The sequence below is a fragment of the Plectropomus leopardus genome, chromosome 20 (genome assembly GCF_026936395.1).
Source record: "Plectropomus leopardus strain MGB_pleo_1.0 chromosome 20, ASM2693639v1, whole genome shotgun sequence".
NCBI lineage: Eukaryota > Metazoa > Chordata > Actinopteri > Perciformes > Serranidae > Plectropomus > Plectropomus leopardus.
In genome coordinates this window covers 13,541,477-13,563,930 of record NC_142195.1, presented here as the reverse complement: position 1 = coordinate 13,563,930, position 22,454 = coordinate 13,541,477, and the positions used below count along the sequence as shown (strand labels likewise).

The 22,454-nt window shown below is 39.8% G+C and overlaps 1 protein-coding gene across 3 annotated transcripts in view; it reads right to left on the bottom strand.

Annotated features, from left to right (window-relative positions):
• fubp3 (far upstream element (FUSE) binding protein 3) overlaps positions 1–22,253 on the bottom strand; it is a 30,280-nt gene extending 8,027 nt beyond the window's left edge. For 2 of the 3 annotated variants that reach the window (XM_042509302.2, XM_042509304.2), the window contains exons 1-12: positions 22,104–22,253; positions 16,058–16,169; positions 10,059–10,092; positions 9,024–9,073; positions 8,803–8,874; positions 7,561–7,618; positions 7,171–7,333; positions 5,778–5,876; positions 5,459–5,563; positions 5,002–5,104; positions 4,212–4,312; positions 3,092–3,221 (exon numbers count right to left, since the gene is read on the bottom strand). In XM_042509302.2, the coding sequence (XP_042365236.1) occupies positions 3,092–3,221; positions 4,212–4,312; positions 5,002–5,104; positions 5,459–5,563; positions 5,778–5,876; positions 7,171–7,333; positions 7,561–7,618; positions 8,803–8,874; positions 9,024–9,073; positions 10,059–10,092; positions 16,058–16,169; positions 22,104–22,199 (1,123 nt within the window). In that variant the 5' untranslated portion in view covers positions 22,200–22,253. The remainder of the gene's footprint in view (positions 1–3,091; positions 3,222–4,211; positions 4,313–5,001; positions 5,105–5,458; positions 5,564–5,777; positions 5,877–7,170; positions 7,334–7,560; positions 7,619–8,802; positions 8,875–9,023; positions 9,074–10,058; positions 10,093–16,057; positions 16,170–22,103) is intronic. The other variant, XM_042509303.2, reaches the window with a different exon arrangement.
• Between the last annotated feature and the right edge of the window lie 201 nt (positions 22,254–22,454).

Here is a 22,454-nt window from a genome sequence, read left to right as displayed (position 1 = left end):
TCGGGCCAGATCTACCTTTTTTTTTTAAATTGATTGGGACTTGTCATTTTGACCATGCGCCCCACTCAATCCTTTGTTTACATCCGCCGTCACACAGGTGTCATAAACGGAGAGCACCATTTTAGGCAGATATTCAGGTTTCATTGTAATGCAGCTACTCCAATAAATACAAGTTTATTTTTTCTCATGTTCAAATGAAGCTGCTAAACCACTTTAAGAGGGACTGAAATTTTGGTTGATTATTTCTAGTGAACCAGTTTTACTACAATGCTGTAATAAGTGGAACTGTGACCGATTTTTATGTGTTGTGACTGGGAATGTTAAATTTCGGCTATAACATTACTCTGAAGTGAAGCTGTGATTACATTAATCATTTATAGTGTTCTGTACTTTTGTTACTGTGCTACACTAAGTGGATTTGAGATCACTGTCTGAAGGTATTTTTGTTTACTTGGTTATTTTATATAAAAAAACAACAAATGCTGCTCTAAGTGGAATTGTAATAAGAGCCATATAAAAATATTTTTTGTTTGTTTACTTTGTTATTTGCAGAAATAAAACAAAGAAACCCTTAAGTAACTGTTTGGATGCAGACATTTTTTTCCTGTGGTGCATTGCAGAGCTATTAACTGTCAAACACATACACATATACTCGATTTTATGTACTCGGATCGGGATTGGTGGCAAAAAAACAAACAACAAAACTTGATCTGGACATCCCTAGCGTGACATGTGACACATCAGCTTCAGCATCCTGCGGGACATATAAACACATGCATCCAACAGTTGCTTTCTGAAAAATAACAATGGCACAGCATTACAATAACAATAATTTTCTGTTGCTATTCTTATTCTGCGATCAGCTGCTAAATACTTTTGGCTGCATTTGAAATCTCCTGGTGGTGGGTTGCACACTAAACATGTTGTCAAAATGTCACACCCATGTTCTCGTCCTGCCGGCTGTCCCTTTGACGTCATTTCGGCATTGTTACTACAACCGCTGCTGGTTTTAAGGCGAGACAACTCTGTCCCTCCATTCCACTATTGTACTTTTTCTTCAGACGGAAGACATTCCTGCCTTGAACTGGCAGTGTGAAAGAGACTGTAGACATGTACAACCTTTCACGCTCGCATTCACCCCTATGGTCAATTTAGAGTAGGCAATTCACTGTAACTATGTCTTTGCAATGTTGAAGCAAACATGTAGAAATGTACACGAGAGAACATGCAAACTCCACAATATGTGGTTTAGTCTCTTGCCCAAGGACACCTGAACATGTAGACAACAGAAGCTAGGAGCTGAACCCCCAACCATGCAGTTTTAATGTCTTCCTCTAAGCACAGAGTCACATAAAATCGAACTTTACAAATCTTTTACATTTCAATTACCATTTACATTGATTTGGCAACTTAATGTTGTGGAACAATAACAACATATTATCATCTCATCACAACACAGTTCCACAAAAAGGCAACAAAGAATAATATGCAATTTTCAACTTGCAGTGTATACTTTCTGCATGTCAGTTTTTGTTAGACGTTGCATTTTGAGTTCTTAGTTATGTATTCATTTACAGCAGTGTTTCCTAAACCTCTTCTGGATATCCCTTTAGTCCTGTAAGTTTAAGATCTCTTCCTGCCCCATCACAGCACATTTAAATGATCAACTTGTTATCAAGCAGCTTCAGGAGTTTATGACCAGCTGACTATTTGAATCAGTAAAGAGCAGGAAGTGATCTAAAACATGTGGGACAAGGGCTACTCCAGGAGAGGCCTGGAAAACGCTGATCTAAGGGAATGGATAAGTGCAGACGAAGCAAACTGAAATGTGAGCAAACAGGTTGAACTAATGTCAAGGTAGATTTTAGTGCATTTTTAACAGTCAGCAACTTCTGAATTACCATGGGTATAGTGTGAAATCCATTCTTGACATTAGAAGAAGTGGTTTAGAAAATGTTAGTAAGTTTCTTTGTCTGAGCTTTCAAACTATTAAATTTCAACTTTCAACTGAGATTACTCTGCAGCAGCTGAAAGACCTGTTTTATTTATTTTTTTGGTCAAAATTCGTGAGTTAAGTTGTTGGATGCTTGTTACGGCTCTTGCACCGAATTCACGCCTGTAATAAAGTCTGAGCAGGTTGGTGGGTGGCTTGATTTGTCAAGCTGTGCGTTTGTGTGTGTGTGTGTGTGTGTGTGTGTGTGTGTGTGTGTGTGTGTGTGTGTGTGTAGGGGGTCAAAACAGAGGGGCAATGGGCTGCATATGGCATCGTAAAGATATTAATCACCGCACCCTTTAAGGGACGGCTGACAGCACCCAGACCCACCGCCATCTCCACCATATTGGCCCACTTCATATGCTAATGCACAGAGAGGGGGACGCAACGCCCAGGTTTATTTGTTTCCCTCGCCCCACTACATGCACAAAAGCCACTTGACATTTCTATTGCCATGTTTTTATCTTAGGTAAAGAGGCCCGCTCCGAACCCGCCCACAACTGCACGCACACACACACTAAGGCCACATGCGTGCACACACACACACTCACAAGCTCCTTCCAATGCAATGGTCAATGACTTTTAAATAGCTGGCAATAGAGTGGGCATGAATAGCCAATAAGCTAATTCCTCCTATTCATTCCCTCGCTGCACTCTATCGGGCTGAAAGACCCTCATTAGATGCCAGGCAGCCTTCCACATGATTGAGGGCTGTTATTATGCACCTTTAACAATTAATGTCACATTACACGCATTATCCCCGTCATTAAGCCCTTAGTGAAGCCAATGAATGCCACTTGTGCTGTATACATGAGCCCTGGAGAGAGAATAGGAGGGTGGTCACTCGCCCCCCCCCTCTTCTCATCAGTTTCACGCAGTGGCAGAACACCAACCGGCATTCAGTTATGAACGAGAAAAGGCAATCTGGTGAGTTGGATATACTCTTATTAAGACTGTTCATATTGTTGGACTCTTTCAGCAACTTTTAAATAACAAAATAGTCTCAGCTATACCAACAAAACACAACTACAGCAGTTCACCGAAGTGTTTACAGCAACACTAGTTGTTTATGTAAACTAATAAACACTTGTTCCTTACCTTTGCCAATCACCAGTCCACACTTGTCAGCAGGTACTGCATATGTCACCTCCTGCAGTCCTCCAGAGCTTCCCATGTTACAGTCACTTCGCCCACGACGTCCCATTACACCTCCAAAGCCATCTCGCTCCTAAAGGACGGGAACCAGGATTTTTTTTTTTGGTTTTGCTGGAAATGTTAACTCTTCCTGAATTGCTTCAAATTCAGAAATCTTTAGAAATTATTGGACATTTATGAACACCCCCTCTTGAGATATTCATGAACTTGTCAGTGAAAAAGTTGTGACATATTTTGCCAGTGTTTTCAGAGATGGTGCAGGCCATGGGTGTTCATTTTTCACAGTTGGTAAGTTATTGGTCCAGGGTATAGGATTTAGGGAGGTATATTGGCAGACAGAAATGGAAAATAATGTTTTAAAGAAAAATTGTTGTGTTTTTGTTAACTTAGAATGAGACATTTATATCAGAGTTAATTCAGAGAGGATTAAGTCAATTTCTTCAAGTCTTCAAGGCCGAAATTGTTTCCTCCACAACCTTCTTTTGCAAGAAAATTGTGCAGATTTATAAAGAGCAAACATACGCTCCCGAGCCCAAAAAGTAATCTTAACACTGACTACACACAGGGCCACTGGCAGTGGAGATACACGGATTTGTAGCGTGAAATGTCTTTATTCAGTGTTTTTTACTGGTTTTATTCACCAGGTGTGTTCGTTTTGACAGACCTGCAGATATTTGGCTCCCTGTGAAACCTCCTGAACAATGAACACTGAAGTATTAGCTTGTTGCTACCTGCAAACCTACATTTTAAACACTTCACAAAGACGTAATAAAATGTAATTGTTGATGCATTAAGTTGTTCTTCATAATTTAATCTGTTAAATGTTAACTGCTCACAAGTCCCATTTAGCGGCAGAATTAACCTTGGCACTCTCCACTTCTGAATCCCATTGAAGAAACTCAGTTTTTGCAAAAGTAATCACTGTTTGTTTGCATTATTTTCCTAATTATTAACATAATGTGTCTTGGCCATTCTTACCCCACTGCTGGGTTTTCCTACTAAAACCAAATTATCAGGACAGATGTAAAGAGAATGTGGTGAGATGTAAAGAGAGGGGACAAACCTGAGCAGTTTGAACCAGTTCATTGATGAGGTGGACCGCGTGGTGGCAGTGGTCGGGCTGGCCCATCACCTGAGCAACTCGGTCAGGACTGACTCCATCATCTGGACCACAGATACAGGGGACAGAAACCTTTTTTAACTGCTTTGAGACGGCACACATATTTTCATCCAAGTTCTTTAAATAAAAGTCATCAACCCAAAGAAGCAAAAGCCTGGTGAGATTTTTGAGCTTTAGTCACTTGCAGGTTTGGATTTCAGAGCTCAAGTGAGACGTGAATAAGCAGGAAAAAATGATCAACTTTTGGATGATTTCACTGAAATCTGGCCAATAATTCTGATAGTCAGCCATCAAGTTCTCAGATTCCCACAAAGAGAGGCCAGATGAAAAAGTCTGTCAAACTTGTCCCTATTCCAAGACCAACAATACATCGAATTTAATTTGTGCGCCTACACGTTGTTGTGTTTTAACAAGGGAGGTAGCAATTAAAATTACAATCTGGCAGGTAGCTCATTTTGTTATTTGTTTATTTATTGTTTTTGTTCTTATTTTTTCGCTTGTGTGCAAGGGAAACAAAAAAAAACTTCAATATATAAAGTAACTGAACAGTTTTAAAGTCATTCAGCTCTTCATTAAACTTATTAATGCAACTTCCATTAGCTGTTAGTTCCTGCCACCATCTCTAACAGCTTATGTTAACTAGCTCTCCTTCTGCCGATTTCAACACTGCTTTGTTTTTACACACTTCTGCTTCACTCATTTGCCAACGTCAGGTCTCGTTTTATCTTCTTACCTTGTTTGAACTGGATCCTGACCCCTGCATCGTTCTGAATCTTCTTGATCATCTCTCCATTCCTGCCGATTATGATGCCGACAGCAAATCTGGGCACAACCACCTGGACGATGAGGGCAGAGAGAATAATTCAGAAAAAGATTACAAAGTGGTTCTTATGTGGATAAATGAATCAGCTCAGTTGCACACCTTTATGGACTTCTATCTCTGTGCATTGCATTGTCTTTATATTATTTATACTGTGAAACTTGTACATCCCCTATTTATGTATTTTCCCAAATTCCCGTCTTACCCTTTCATTTGGCATATTTTTAAAGTAGTGCTTTATTATGTGAAAATATTCAATTTTAACTTTTTTGTCTATACACCAAAACAAATTCCTTGTACGTAAAAACCCATTTGGCATTAAATTGGATTCTAATCCTGTTCAGCATTTAGAGGCAGAAAATTGTCTTACATCCAGACTGCTTCCCCCCATTTTGGATCCAAAGTCTGCCCTGCCAACCCTGAAGTCTCCTTGGTCCTTGTCCCGGATGAGCTTCACCACAAGTTCACGAGCTTGCTATAAAGAAGATTTAAAGACATGGCAAAATATTTATTATGAGAAAAAAAACGTTTTGACAAAGAATGTTAAGCACAACAAAAGTCCAACTGAAATTCTCAGTAGAAACAAAGAGGTTTTCAAATGTTTGAGGGAAGACTGAAGGCATAAAATGTGTAAAATTGAGTGTAAACTGGAAAGATAGCGGCGCACACTGAGCTCCTCAGACACCGACCTGCACTTTGTGGGGATCCCCAGTGATTCTCAGGGGCTTATCTGCTCCAGTGGGCATGGGGTCATCCTGAATCATTATCATCTGCACTCCTGTTCTCTCCTGCAGGGGTACAATCAGACACAAGCAAACACACACACACACACACACACCAAAGAGTCACCTGGGGCCCAAAACACTATTCACTCTCAAGGGTGAAAATTCTGCCACATCTCAAAGAACAGGTTTTATTTTTTCATGTAATCTGGGCCACCTAGACCCGAAGACAAATACTTATGGAGGACGTAGAATGATGCTAATCTTTGAGTGTGTGTGTGTGTGTGTGTGTGTGTGTGTGTGTGTGTGTGTGTGTGTGTGTGTGTGTGTGGTAAGGAGTTCACTAGAGTTATACAAAGCCCTATCTGGGCCAATCCAGGCATATTTCAATGGAACCAGTATCTGCTAAAGTAAAGCTGATCAAAATCTGATCCTTTTATTGTACTCTATAATAAATCTGTTACCTCTTTAGTCTTATTAGAGCAGTGTGCAACAGATACAAAAATTCAGGGAGCAGCATATTAACAATCCATAGTGTGATTCAATGTTTAACGATACAATGCGGTTCTGTTTTTCAAAGAATTGACATAATATTGTATTGTGATGAAACTAGTAATTTACACCCCTAATAGCAGCTTATCGTTTTCGGATCGTGATCAAAATCTTGACATCCCTAGAGCACACCCCCACAAACATCAACACAGAAAGCAGACCATTAATAACACCAAAAGTAATCTCCACTAATCTCACTCTCTCGTTTCTCCAAAGTGCCAGTAAAACAAAACAAAATAAAAAAGGGGTTTTACTGATTTAAAGCTGGTTTCAATTCAGAATCAGGCAGAAGGGGTCGTCTCTTTTTCAATTAACAACTCTTCAAGAATGTGGTCTAAATAATTTCATTAAGCTGCACTTGATTAAATCTGCTCCTCCGCAGACACAACTGTAGAGCTGTGTTTAGTGCAGTCTGCATGTCCACTGTGATGGTGAGTCTACAGTTTAATAGCAAGAAAAATGGCAAAACAAATCCAAGACGGCGCCCACCGAGGCTGACGTATTTGCTTCTCTCTCCCGGTCAATATTTGTTTGTATATTTACATGAGGCAAAATGCACTTTACTTTTTGAACGCAGGTTTTACCTTAGTTCTTTGTATTTAGTTCATTTTAATCTTACTTTTATTCTGTGTTTATTATTGTTTTTTGTGTGAAAGAAAAATGGAAAATAAAATGTTTAATTGCATGGAGTAAACTGCTGTTTTTACTGTGCATATGACAATAAACTTCCCGAATCTTTAAAAGTGAGGCTGTCAAATTCACAATGTTACTGTAGTAGTAATATGTTCAGTGCAGTCCACTGTCAGACCTGCAGCTGTTTGATGGTCTCTCCTCCTTTTCCGATGACCAGGCCGACTTTGTTGGCGGGGATGAGGATCTGTTGGATCGAACTGTTGCCGTCCATGTCGCTGTGGAAGCCTGGACCATACCGACACTGCTCCACGATCTCACTCAGCAGCCTCTTGGCCTGGCTGTGGGGGTGGAGCAGGAAATACATTTGTCACCTCAGTTACAGACTACACACAATAAACTGTTTCTGTGACAATTTTTCTTTGTCAAATGTGAAAGAGGCATGCAGGTGACTCAGTGACTGATTAAGAAGAGATGTGAAAAGAGTTCTGAGTTCATGACCTCTGTGTCCTAACAACAACAGGGCACACTTTGAGTACATCTGTTAAAGTTGAAAGATGAAACTTACTCAATGTTCTCTGGGCTCCCAGTCAGCGTACAGGGCCTGTCCAGCATGCCTCCACTGTCTGTAACAAGTAAGCAGAAAATTTAAGGATACAACACATTTAGATACACAAGTATGAGAGGTCAACAGTATACTTATCGTGACTGTTTGCAACAAAAGGGAAATATATAAACCGTTTTATGACAAAGGATCCAAAGAGGTGCAAACTAAAAGACAACAGCAACAGCCTTCATGCAAGCTCTTCTTCTCAATTCTTATTTTAAAATGTTCTAAATGTTCTCCTATTAGGGATGTCTTATTATTGTTATTAGGATGTTATTAGGATTAGGATGTTATTTTTACCCCCAATCCAATACTTGTATTTACATGGATAGGACAGTTACACAATGCACAAGTAAAGTACTTTAAAGTAACTGAAATCAATCCAGTGTACATGTTTGACAGTTTAATAGCTCTGCAGTGCAACCAAAGAAAAGCTGTCTACATCTGAACAGCTCCTAAGGGTTATTAAACTTTATTTTCACAAAAATAACAAAAAACATATTTTTATATGTCTCTTCTCACAATTTCAATTTATTACAAAAATGCAAAAAAGGCACTGCTTTACATTTTCAAAAAAATTCAAGCTTCATCATCACACTTACGCAAGGTGCATATTGGTCCAAGACTGGTTACATACTAGTTGTGAACATAAAAGCTCAATTTTTATAACATTAAGTCTTAAACTCATCTAAGTTCAGGAACAATAAGCAAAACATGTTTTAAAGACACAGCCGATGGGGAACCTGCAGGCTGTATTTTACAGGACATTCAGCTGTTTCCAAACTTACCTGCTTCTGCAATATTACTGCAACAACAGAGTTGCGAGACTGGCAAAAAGCATTGTCACTTTTTTACAACACTGCACAGGTAAAAATGCCAACGCTCTGCCAACAGGGTACACCTACAAAGTGCAGTAAAAACCCAAGATTTGACCTGGATAGAATTACAGGTTTGCAAAACTGGACACATGTCCGACTCTGGTAAGGACATTACTTTTGGAAGTGGACCCAGTAAACAGTATGAAAGTCACTGGGATAATGTACCACTGTAACACTTCTGCTCATGACAATCTTTAAATGACCACAGATTCTCTATTAAAATATGTTTCCTGCCTCAGAGGAGACACTGTGGATATGTTGAAAATTCAAACTTAAAATCAAATAAAAACAGGGGTCTTAGATAATGCATTAAGTGAGAACTTACCTGAAGCAATCTGGATCTTACAGCCTGATTCCAGCTGAATTCTTGAGATCTGCTCCCCTCCTTTTCCAATGACTATAAAAGAGGGGGAGAGAAAAGCCCGTCTTTAAGGCTTTTTTTTAATTTGGACAGGGGCCTCAAGCAGTGACCCAAAAACTGAGCAGAGTGTCAATACTGATGATTACATATGAATAGTGACTATAATGAACTGAGGGGCTACTTACTGAATCCCACCATCTTATCAGGCACTTTGAAGTCTTCTGTAGCAAGAGCCCTGGGAGAGATTACGACATAATCAATAACTGGCCAACCAGAGAAAATAAAAGCAAACAAACAAACATCTAAAACTATAATACATTTGTTTCTAAACCAACTTGTGCATTGGAGCTGTTAATTGACTTAAACATTTAAAAAATGATCGCAGTTTTTTTGCTTAATTTTCTTTTGATGATGATCAAATAATCGCCTCATTGTTTCAGCTCTAGATTAGATTAATTGTTATTTATTAGAAAATTATAGCTGCTTTTTTGCTTTTTTCATCACGGTAAAATGAATATGTTTTGCTTTGGTACTGTTGGTTGGACAACGTAACTGATTTGAACATATCAGCTTGTTGTTAATTGAATTATAGATAAATAGATTTGACCAGACTTACAACGTGCATGACAGGCTCATCACAATGACAGACGGCGTATAAGATATTTAAAGTTGTCTAAAATTAAAATACACAAAAATCCTTAGGGATCATTTCCATTGTGGTTTTCTGTTGCATTATAAGACAGCAGATTGAATAGAAAAGTGTCAAACAAGAATGAAATGAAACATAAAACACTGACAATAAAACCTCAGGGCATTTATATACCTACAAATTATTTAACAACTATTTCTTGACATGTAATTCAAAACTCTTCTCAACTCGGTTTAGTTTAAGGGAGATAGGCAGCTTGTTCCACTGACATGTATATGTATATGTGTGTGTGTGTGTGTGTGTATATATAATTTGTTTGACTGCCTCTTGACTGCAATTTTCTAAAATGACCTACACTGAGAAGGATCGGTATTTGAAGAAAATCATATTCCAAAGACTGAAGAACTAGGGTGATAAATAATGAAAATAGTTGACAAATGAAAAATACATTTCTCATGGCAAATAATAAGGCTGTTGATATCAAAACCACTTAAGTGAGACAGAAAGTTAATAACAGGAACAAACCAAAAAGCATTATAATGAACAAACACGGTAATGTTAGTCTGCTCACCTTTGATGTACCATTGCACCGAGGTGGTTCCCTACTGAGAAGAAAGCAAAGCAATTAACATGTGAGAAATAATCTGACATCATGGTTAAAAATAAATCACATTTTGAATATCTGTGAATGTGCCGAAGCAACGAAATGAAAAAGAATGAGTCATGGCTGGAGGGGACGGGAGCAGATGGATCCTGCCAATCCTCCGTGTTCGTGTCTGACCCACAGCGGGGGGCTTTCACCAGCATGGTAATCAGGCCTGTGAGCGTTTGAGTGAGTGTTTCAATCAGAGCTGTTCGGCAAAGAGCAAGGCAGCAGCCGGGTCAGTGGCTGCTGGTCCTGAATTGAATTTTGACAGGTAGCACCGAGCAAGGGTCCTGCAGGGTCAGTGGAGGATGTGCTGCCATGGACGTGAACACCTGAGTTGATATCTAGCAACTTCAATCGATTTTATGGTCGTTTGCACTGATTTCACTTCCTTCTGGAAATGCACCGGGGTTAACGCTTGAGAATGGAACAGCTATGAATATAAAACAGGAGGTGTACCAAATTCATACAAGGACAAGACTGTAAAATAAAATGTGAATGCCTCGAGTCTATTTGTATACTTGTACGCAAGTAACTAAATGCAGAGAGCTCACTGTAGTGCAGAGATGACATTTCTGTTATTTCCCCCATATTGTGTGACAACCTTGACCGAGAAAAACGAAGGACAAACTGTTGCAAACAATATCAGGGCGTCAAACAAACCTAAACTGGAATTGCATACAATTTATCTAGCCATGCATTCAGTGCTGAACTATCATACAAACAACTGTGACAAGATAAAAGGAGGACGGGATAAATGACTCTGGTTTCCACTTCATGGATATGAAATGGATCAAATCTTTGTTATGTGTGCAAGATAGAGTTATACTTTTTCACTACACTGCAGTGTCAGATACTTAATACTCCACACAAACACAAAAACACAAAACCATGGCACTCACTTCAGATTACAGTTAGGGCTGTTGCAGTGAATTTCCCCACTAAAGGGTGGCTCGATATCGTAATACATGGTATTGCCACCTTTTTTTTCTTGTTTTTGCAAATTAGTTTCTGCTTTTAATGCTTTGTAAATTAGCTTTATTGTTGGCTATTATTAGGTATATTGTTACTTTTTAAATGATAAAGCAGATACTGTTTAAAAACCAATTGAATGATTGTTCATTGTTGAATGCAGATCACAGAGAGGCGATGGGGCGCAATAAAGGGCTCAGCATTTCTTTTTTTACCTGATACTGCATGTTTACCATATTCACTCAAAGAGTTCATATGAATGCCACCCTATTGTGGTATTCACAACCTCACGAGCGGAAGTTTTCTGAGAGCTGCGAGTTCATGACTTTGTGTACACGCGTCATTACCACGAGCTAGCAAGTTCCATTCGAACGCAGCATGAGACGCTGTGGTCGCTATGATACAGAATGGCTGCAAAATAAAAATGTCGGCACAAGGTAGAGTGCTTGCTCGGTGTGAAGGCAAGGCTAAAGCCCGTGGGGAGAGACGACAGGCTCGCCGGTCTCTGTGGGTTCAGTGGGTCTGCTCCATTTCAGTGCGCCAGTGCACCGCTCAACACATAACGTAGAGGGCCGGGAAAGCTGTTTAAATGGAGTGTAATCTGTCATCCAGCGGCAGCAGCCACAGATTTGTCAGCTGACAAAACAAACAACAATGTTCATCTGCAGGACAAAAACAAGACAAAAGTCAGCACACTGGCCCTCAAAGCTTGAGGCTTGAGCATGGCGCTAACAACGGCACCCTGTAAAAAAAAAACACACTGTTACAGAAACTACAATGATCAAAACTATTGACATCAGGCATTTAGTAGACCCCAGCCTCCAAAACAGTGGCAGTATGACCACTCTTGCCGAAAGCCGAAAGGAAATCAGGAGTGCGAAAGTGGATGTACTAGGCCCAAATTCAAAGATCCGCCTTGGAACACGGAACGTTCGAATCATGTACGAGACCACCAAGACAGCACAAGTCCTCAGTGAGATGAAGAGATGAAGAGATCAGACCACCTGTACATCCTGGGGATAAGTGAAAGTCACCATCGGGCTCCGGACACCAAGTGCTGCATGATGGATCTGTCATCCTCCATTCAGGCCATAAAAACACCCACACACATACACTGCTTAGCCGTCGTTATCTCAAAGGAAAAAGCCAATACCTTGCTGCAATGGGAACCAGTAAGTGAAAGACTGATCAGAGTGCGCCTCCCTCAGCTAAAAGTTCTGCAAAGTCGCCATCTTGCAGTGCTATGCACCAACCAATGAAGCTGATGAAGAGGATACAGAGGATTGGTACAAAAAGCTACAAAGGGCGGTTTCTAAGGTACCCCAACACGACATGCTTCTGATAACTGGTGACATGAATGCCAAAGTGGGAACCGAAAATTCCAACAATGAGAGGGCAATGGGCACCCACGGATGTGGAGAAAGAAAGAACAATGGTGACCGCCTTGTTGGGTTCTGCATGAATAACAACCTGGTCATTGGTGGAACCATTTTTCCACATAAGAAAATCCAAAGATCTCTTCCAAAACATCTGGAACAGTGACACTATCACTGAAGACTGGTCCAAAGGTCCTATTGTCAAAATCTCCAGGTAAGGTGACACCAAGAACTGCGACATCTAGCGAGGAATCAATCTTCTATCTATTCCAAGCACGGCGTTTTGCAGAGTCCTTCTTAAAGTAGAGGCAGCCATTGACACCAGGCTCAGACAAGAGCAAGCAGGTTTAAGGAAGAGAAGAGGATGTATGGATCAGAGAGAGACCTAGAACAGTGCTTAAAACGGAGCAAAATCTCCAATCATCAACTGTACAAGAAAACAGGGAGAATGGAACAAGACAGGATCACGAGAGTTGCCTTAAGATGGACACCAACAGGCAAAAGGAAACCTGGGAGGCCCAAAACCACCTGGCGTAGAACTGTGACACAGGAGCTGGAAAAGATGAATCTGTCATGGGGCGAGGCACAGTATACTGCCAAGGACCGAATGCAATGGAAAGAGCCTGTTGAAGCTTTATGACCCATAGGGAATGAAGTAACTAAGTTAAAGGCATTCAACAGTTCACTTAATTTGTTTGTGTTTGTATTGAACATGTGGTCATGGCGTACACGCTGCTTAAATTCAGAAGCAGATCCGGCACACCTGCCTGAAACAATACCCGTAAAATGGTGTGCAGACTCCGCCTACCTGGCGCAACACAAACGTATGCCAGCGTGGAAATGGCATGGACCCAGTAGTAATTTCTTCTTCATTTGTTGTTGTTGTTGTTGTTGTTGTTGTTGTTGAGCAATGTAATAGTAGGTCTTTTAGGTAGATGTCCAGCCCCCTCTACTGTGATTGGATGGCTAGGCAAAGAGTATTTGTGACAAGCAGCAGCAGCATTTTACCGAAAGTTGACTATATTTGAACTCTCAGCATCCAGAAAAAAAACCAGCAAACTTGCAGCACAGAATAGACATTTAGCTGCTTGTTATCCTGCTGGCATTTGTAGCATAGTGTCAATATGCGGTGCTCCCATGAAGAAAGGAAAAACCTGAATATAGTAGTGGTGGCGGTTGCTTGCCATCCCCTGCAGTTGGCTTGTAAATAGCACGGCATTTCTATACTGCGGTTATCGCAACAGCCCTAATTACAGTGTTTCCCCTATATTGCTAAATCTCTTTGAACACCTTTGTTGTGGTTTATCCTTCCCTAAATGATTACGCTTAAATGTCCTTTTTCGGAGTTGTTGACCACTTGTAATGCTACGGAGCACTGTTTATGAATTTCATTTGATCTCAGGTGACGCATGAGGACGCACATACATACTTACTGACAAGCAAGTGGGGACGCTTTCCTGCCAATGTTTTCATACTTCCCAAACCAGACGTTACTGATCTATATATAGAGTGAATGCACCAACAAATACAGCAATGAGCCAACAAGGGCAGGGTAGAAGAGGACTGCTAGCAAGTAAATATGAATGTCAACAATGCATTTTTTTTAATGCCTTCGCAAATATTCTATGAGCAAACAATGCATTTAGCATGTTTGTTAGGCCTCAAGGATACACACATTGTGTTTTGGTGAGTTGAGAGTGAATGTAAACAGAAACTGTATCATTATTTCAAGAGCTTGGAGGCACAATTTTGTTCTTGTGTTGTACAATTTCTGCACAATTTTCTGTACAACATAACCGTGTGTGTCTTGGCTCGTAGAGCTCAAAAGGGCCAAAAAAACAAAACAAAAAACATCTGAAAAACTCAACAGCAATGTCTCTTTACAGAAATCATGACCCGGTTACTGTGGATGATTCAGAGACCTTGTGAGCAGTTTCATGTGGGAACTATCTTCTTTCTACTAAACTACTTCTGCACAATGTATCACTGTGCAGAGGGAAGTGTGCAAAATGAATTAAATGAATTAAACCTCTGTGCAGCGTGCATTTCGATAATTCTTCAAACTCATGGATCTATTACTGTATCTGGATCTCCTGGGTCGTAATGATGTTATTTTCACCTTTGTAAAATATTGTAGTAAATAAAAAATGCGACGCAGATCCCATCATTAGTTCTCTTATTTTCTGCTTAGCTTATTACCTCATTAGTTACTGGACACACAATTTATGCCTCTGTGTAATATATGTATGAAGATAATTGAACTGAAATAACTCTAAAAGAATAACCTATTTATTTAATACATGGTATGGTTGATTTTAGTATAGTTATATGTGTAATTTATTTTCACAAACACGTGTGGTGTGCTCAGCAGCCGTTTTCCCGCTTGGAAAAACAACCTGAACTTTGTCAGCCTGAAAAATAGCCACAAAACTGGCCAAGTGTGTCTAAGATCGATGCAGCTATACAGGTTGTATGTTGAGTTACAGAAGTTACTTTTAAGTTGGCATGTTTTTGGCATGAAAAACTCCACTCTCCAACTCCAAGCTACCATTGCTGCAGATTTTGAGTCAACAGAAAACAATGCTGGTGAATGTCACTTGCTACTGATTGGTTATGGTTAAAAAAAACAGACTGTACAATAAAGATAGGTGACATAACTTTTGAAAAGTATAGCAAAAACATCTCGGTTGGCTGCAATATACATCCCCTGGCAAAAATGATGGAGTCACCAGTCTTGGAGGATGTTCATTCACTTAATTTTGTAGAAAAAGAGCATTTCACAGACATGCCACAAAACTAAAGTCATTTAAAATGGCCTATGATCTGCCTTTTTTTTCTACAAAATTAAACAAGTGAATGAACATCCTCAAAGACTGGTAATTCCATCATTTTTGCAGGGGTTGTAGCTCTTTAAGCCCGCTCCCTACATTTTAGCGGTTGGGACATGGGTGAAAAAAAAAAAATAAATCAAAGTACATGTCAAAAACTTTTTTCCCCAAAGATGGTTTCGGTCATTTTAGGTGGTTCTTATCACACTGAAGTTTTAATTTTTCTGCTATGTTCTGTTTTAATTAGTTAGTAGTTTCTATAAAAAGGAGGGTTGACTTCATGATTGACAGCTGTGTGCGCGAGTAAGTGCTCGTGATTGAGCGGATTGTGGAAACTTTATACCACAAATATACTCACTGCAGACACTCTGACTCCAGATAACCTCACCTGCGCAAGATGCTGGGGACATATTTAGGACATTTTGGGTTAATATTTGGGGAGGAAGTGGAGATTTGTTAAGATTTGTTTGGCAAAAATAACAGCCCTTCTCAAATATTAATGACAACAAATTAAAGTGAGACGAGGGTGGTTGGAGCAAAACCTGACATAAAGGAACACAAGACGGTCGCCTTTTATCATTGAGGGGAAAAACACAGCTTTTATACAGCAGTCTGGTGTTTCATGACATACACATTAAGCGGTATAATAGCTAAAGCATCAGACATTGTGGTTATGCGTTTATCAATAAATCAGAACATTATGCAGACCTGTAACCATGACATGCGTGTGTGTGCACTGAAGCCTTACCTCCATTGTCTAGTGAACGTTTTTGGCCTCCAAAGCCGTAGAGGGAGGGGTCTATGACCGGAGGGGAACTGTTCATGTTGGGCATCTGGTCTCCTCCCATCTTGGCTGCCATCTGGAGACACACAGATGGAATAAAGGTGAAAAGTGGATATGTGATGATATTCTCTTTGAACATACATTTCCTTTCCCGAGACAACCCTTCATGAAAAGAGTGACACATTCTCTTTTCGTCTGGTTTTCTTAAAAGCATGTCTGCTGTGAAGCTGGGCCTTGACAAAAACATCTGTTTCAGAGAGTGTTATCTTTTTGACAGCAGCTGAAAACTGCACTTTGTACATTATTACAGCAGCTTGAAGCGGTCTGCTACAGTTCTTATTGAGACTTTCCTCCAGACTTTACTGACTAATCTGACTTTTCTGTGCTTTCACTGATTACACAGATCATCACAGCACATCAATTCCTCAGGTGCGAACACTACCAAAAACAACAATACAAAAAAAAATACCTTCCCATCTCCTTTTTCAAGTCTTAAGTGTGGGCTGTTGATCCGGAAGGAGGAAGTCAGCGGGTATGTAGATGTGCAAAGGTAGACAAGCGAGATAATAGAGGGCAAAATCACACATTTACCATCAGGTTTTCAAAACGGCACAGTGATATTACACTATTTCAATTGCCTCACTGATTGTTTTTAATCTAGAAATGTGTGAAATTTTGTTCCGGGTGAAACCAAAGAGGTGAGGATTCAATTTACAGTCATTTCAAAAGCTGTAGTTTGTGTTAGTTTTATATTTAAAAACATACTTTACTGATTTTCGACAAGCTTTGTATCTCAACAGTGTGGTAGCATCTGTCGATGAACTGTGATAAACTTCCCTCCATCTAAGAGGTGCCTTTCTACTGCATAGACAGCCATGTTTTGTTAAAAGGCCATCTTTACAGCAGTGAAATACTCCTTTAAGTTGATCAAATATGTAACAGTAATAAGAGGCAACACTCCATCGGGTCATCAATGCATCTGCGCCCAGCCACAGAGCTGAGCCGACACCATTTCAGACTGATCATGGGCTCCCGTTTATGATGGAGAGTCTTAAAATATGACAGTCCTGTTTACAAGAGGGGATTAATCAGTTTACTATAGCAAGATAACAATACACGTGATGTAAGAACAGAGGACAATTTAACATAAAGTTAGTGTTTACTTTTGCAGATCAAAATTAATATACTATCAGCCCAAAGAAAGATCACTTGTCGGTATATTTCTGGTCTTGTAAACTTCTCTACATGGTTCTTCTGTAGTGATGGACTGTCCAACTCCTGCAAACAGCTTCAAGAGGAGTGCACTTATTTGCATTACAGCTTAGATAAAAACCACTCTATGTCTACTTTTAAAATCATCCACTTGCCAACCTTAAGTAGATGCTCGTGTAATGCATTGATGGACATTTAAATCTTTGGTTGCGCTGCCTGAGAGCGCCAACAGCATTTTCCACTACCCGTTAATCTGCCACCTCTTCTTCCATACAAAAGTATAGCATTTCAGAAAATTACACTAAATTGACATCTGTGCCTGACTGGAATTTCTTTCACAATATGAAAATATAGTGACGGCAATTAGAGTCTTCCATCACCTTCAGGGATGATTATCTACTTCAGAGCCCAGTGGAAGTGAGAGGGGTGCAGTGGAAATTAAGAGGCAGAAAAGGAAGCAGGTGTGGGGGTACCGTTTTGCATGACACTTCTGTAGTTTAGCACGTCAAGCAGCGTGAAAAGCATTTCAGATTAAGTCAAAACTTGAGGAAATGTTTAAACTTTGAGTGAAATTAGCGTTTCTCCGAGTTATGTTTCCCTTCAGCTTGGCAGATATCAAAGAGGTATCTCCCAGTACACCTGCCGATTATAAAAGCTTTTTCCACAACACTATGGGTGTAGGTTGTCATTTACCATTTTTACACAGAGATCGTGCTATAAGGACACTACGAATACCCACTTTCATGCCGCCTTTGCATTTTTACACAGAACCAAACAACTGTGGCATTGTGCCGCTCCAGTGAGTGGTTTTAGATAGCATACTGGTATCTCAGAATCAAAAAGAGGCATGACAGACGTGATGTTTAACACAACAGCATCAGCCTTTAGTGTGACATATAACATTTGGTTCAGCAACACTTTATAAATAACTGCATAACATAGCAAGGCAGTATAAATATAAATGAGGTCCTGCCAGCTTAGAGGCTCAAAGCACCTAAAATAACTACAGAAACCTAAATTTACTTTCTTAGATGCAGATTTGCCTGAGTGCACCACATATAATCAAAGATGCATTTGCCTGCACATAAAGAGGCATCATGCAGCAGTCCAGTCAAGTTTACAGCCATGCAGACTGAGGATTTTGTGGCAAACTGTCTATGTTACAGTACAAACCCCTCAATGACCACCGGGGCCTCTGGGTAAACAGCTCTGTGGACTGGACTGGCTTCCAAGACCAACACACTTCTTGAATGTATTTTTTGTTGAGCAAATATGTGTAAAAAAAAAAAAAGAAAAAAAAATCCTTTAGAGACATCTTAGAGTAACTACAGTCATGTTTAATACCCTGAGCCTTAAAATATATACTTAAATGTCTCATTTGACTAAAAATAAATCATGTGACATGTGGTCACATGGTAAAGAGAGTATGTATAGGTTATATTTAGGTTCCAAGAACACCTTGTCCATTGGGCACCATGGCACAACTATTTCGTCAGTGATCTACACTATTCATGAACACTCACTTTCACCAAATCTGGCCTTTATATTTTAGAAGAATTTGTGTGCATGCTTACCAGTTTACCGAGGGTTAATGTTATGTTAATGGTTATGTTAATGTTAAAAATGGGTACATTTAGTGACACAAAGACACTGGCAATTTGAAAAAAATAAAAAATCAATGACAGACCGGAAGAAGCAAGCAGAGAGAGGCAGACTCCATTAATTAGCAAAAAGGAGGCAAATTGCAGAGGCCAACATCTGGTAAGTTAGGCTAATGAGTTAATGGACCTTTATACAACTGTGTGTTTGCTTTTGCTTGCTCTGATAATTGTTTAGTTTAAAAAAAACAAAAAAAAAAACAAAACTGAGCAATAAACATGAAATGCATTGCCACAAATGTTCAGCTTGTACAGCTTGTGCTGTTTAAAGATTTAAATATCAGTCAAATATCAAATATATCAATATATCAAATATCATCTCACTGGCTGCTCCCAGAGTACAGCTGCAACTGCTGATTATTTTCATCGTCAGTAAATGTGTTGATATTTTCTCAATTAATGAATTAGTTGTTTGATCTCTAAAATGTCAGAAAATGGTGAAAACATTTTGATTAGTGTGTCTCAAAGCCGGAGATGACTTCCTCAAATGTCTTGTTTTGCCCACAACCCAAAGATATTTAAATTACCATCATATTGGGGTAAAGAAACCAGAAAATATTAATATTTAAAAAGCTGGAATCACTGAATTGACTGAAAAACTGAAAACTGAAAAAAAAAAAATCTGATTAATCAATCGATAAACTAGTTAACAATTAATGTAAAAGCTGAAGCTAATAAACCCATCATTGCAACTCTCTCCTCGAGTAAGGGAGGTGGGATCCCACACCACACACACAGGCCGGGTCAATTAGCCTTTTTTGGCTTCCTATCCTAAATGAGTGAAATGACAGAAAGTGTCTAAGAGTAAGCCATGATAAGAGCTGGTCGTATGATCTACACGCTAAGGAAAAGTGGTTCAGTGCTTCCTTCCTTATCTCCTTTCGCAGAGGGTACACTGGATCATCTTTTACAAAAGTAAAAGGAAATAATGCCGTCCCACGATTTCTTGTGGCAGCAATGTTTTAGGTGTCAGTAACATCCTCCGTTGCATAATTACAAAGCTTAGTGCAAGAGCAGTCAGATTCTCGTTTTCTCATGTATTCTTCTTTACATCTTTCCTTGACCTCATGATGTTTTACATTAAAGCAAAGTATTTAGGAGAAGACATAGGACATTGATCTTTTGACTATTTTACTACAGCCATGACTCATATGAAGAACTTCCTATCTCTCTGACTCGACCCACAACAATGTCATATGATAACACAAAAAAAAAAAACAACAAGAGGACTTCCCTCTTCTACAACTTGTAAGTGTAAATTCACAATGTGGCAGTCCGCTTTCTGTAAGGGTTAATACATGATTCACTCTGATGTTTATCTTTGATCTTGCAATTTATGATGCAAAAGTGAGGTCTTTGCCCATAAACAAATACCTAGTGGCCTACTTGTCGTTACTTGTTAGAGTCCAAGTGAAATGTTCCTCCTTTTCGGTGGCTGTTTTCTGTTTCAATCTGAGAGCTTGTGGTGCGAGCATACACGCAGGGAAGTGGAGGACGTAGGTATTTATGCACACTGTTATCCTCAGACATTAAGGTATTAAAACAGGCAGGAACAAACTATTTGTTCATATCTAGATTTTAATCTACACAGGGGAAAGCTCATTTGGTAGCCGTATGACTAAAGTCCAATTTACACACTATTAACAGCAGTCAGTGTTATACAGCACTGTGCAAAAGTCTTAGGCCACCTTAAACTTTATTTTAGCCGTTTCACAAAGCTCATATGTATTTATTTCTCAGTAGTTTTTTAAAAAAATAAACTAAAATACAACCAGAGCATACAGGAAATGTGTATTAAGTATTAAAAATGCAAATATTTCAGGATAAAACAACTTCAACAAGCCACAGTTGCAAGTGTGAAGTGAAATCTCTTGGGCAGACAATATGAGATACTAATTTTCTGATTATTTAAAGATAGTGTGCTCAGAAGAGATCAAGAGGTGCTACATGTAAAGAGAGGCCACACTAAATATTGACTTCAGTCTGAAGGAGCCATTTTGTTCTGACTTTTTTAGTGTTGCAATTCAATACACATGATCTCTGTATTCTTTATATCTCCATTTAAAAAAAAAAAAAACCCTAAGAAGTAAATGTTTTTACATCCTCCTTGCAACTTTGCTAAAAAACAAATCAGTAGTGGCCTAAGACTTTTGCACAGTACTGTACTAATCGTATATCAGCTCTACTTTAATGGCAGCCTAGCTAAAGTCAGTATGTCTGCAACAGTCACTATCAGGAGGTAAACAGGGCAGCTGGTAAAAGCAGATTGCATTTTAAATTTATTTTTTCAGGTATTTTCCAGGCAGCAGTGGAAAAATCCAAGCGTGCTCAACAAGGAGGAGTGGAGGGGGGCTTATTTGAACAGATGACGTTACATTACATGGCCTTACTCCAACGCCAGGACACATAGTACCACACATGCTAGCGTGCTAACACCAGCTTCACTAGCTAGCTTGCGCACATTCGTTAGAGTGCGGTAAAAATGTGCTTCAAGTTATGTATAATGGCTTATTTTGAGGTTCACGAAAGAGAAAAGGGGGGGTTTGAACGTTAGTATAGCATGTGATCACTGATTAAGCTCTTAGTGTGTCTCTTTAACTGGGGCAACAGCCGGTGATACTAAAGCTAACTTCAAAACTAGCAGGCTAACTTTTTGACAGCGTGTCAGGCGCTGCGGTTGTTCAGGATTCGCGTCTAAAACTATACATCAGCTTTTGTCACGCTGCGGTTCAGTCTGCAAGGTATCAAACTTGTGACAGTAAGTTAGCAAGCTAAGCTAACTGCAACTTCTGTGGCTTGACAACAGGTTGCAGTGTGTCGGCTTAACTTACTAAAGTTGCACAAACTTCGACATCATTAGAGGCCTTCGTGTTTAGTGTCAGACATGGCTTGTGTGGTCGTTTTGACAGCTTTGACACGGTTACTTAACGCGTCTTCTGTCCCGTGTAAAGTCTAATCTGTCCTCTCAGCTCTGCTGTCTCGGCTACTTAACGTTAGCTTGCTAGCTTGCTGGGTGCATGAGGAGTGTTTGTAGTAGGGGGTCCGGGGTGCCCCGACCAAAGTCCTGCCCTGCTCCGCATGCAAACACTCTGTTTGCGGTCCGAAAGCGCTACACTTGTGTTCGCCAAAGAGCATTTTACCTGTCGGACCCGGCGTATCGTGTCTGCGAAGTCATCTTTCGTTCCGGGCTGAGCCACCGAGGCCTGTCCCTGAACCAGCTCCGCCATCATCATCATCCGCCTCGGCAGCTGAGAGCCACACTTTAAAAAAAAAAAAAAAAAGAGGAACACACGTGCCAAGCCAAAGCTCCGCGAGCCAGATGATCTCGCGAGTTGATCGCGGACCACATATAGCATATATGTAGGCTGGGAAAACACCTTCAGCATTACGCTATATACATACATACATACACACTCACACACACACACACACACACACACACACACACACACACACACACACATATATATATATATATATATATATACACA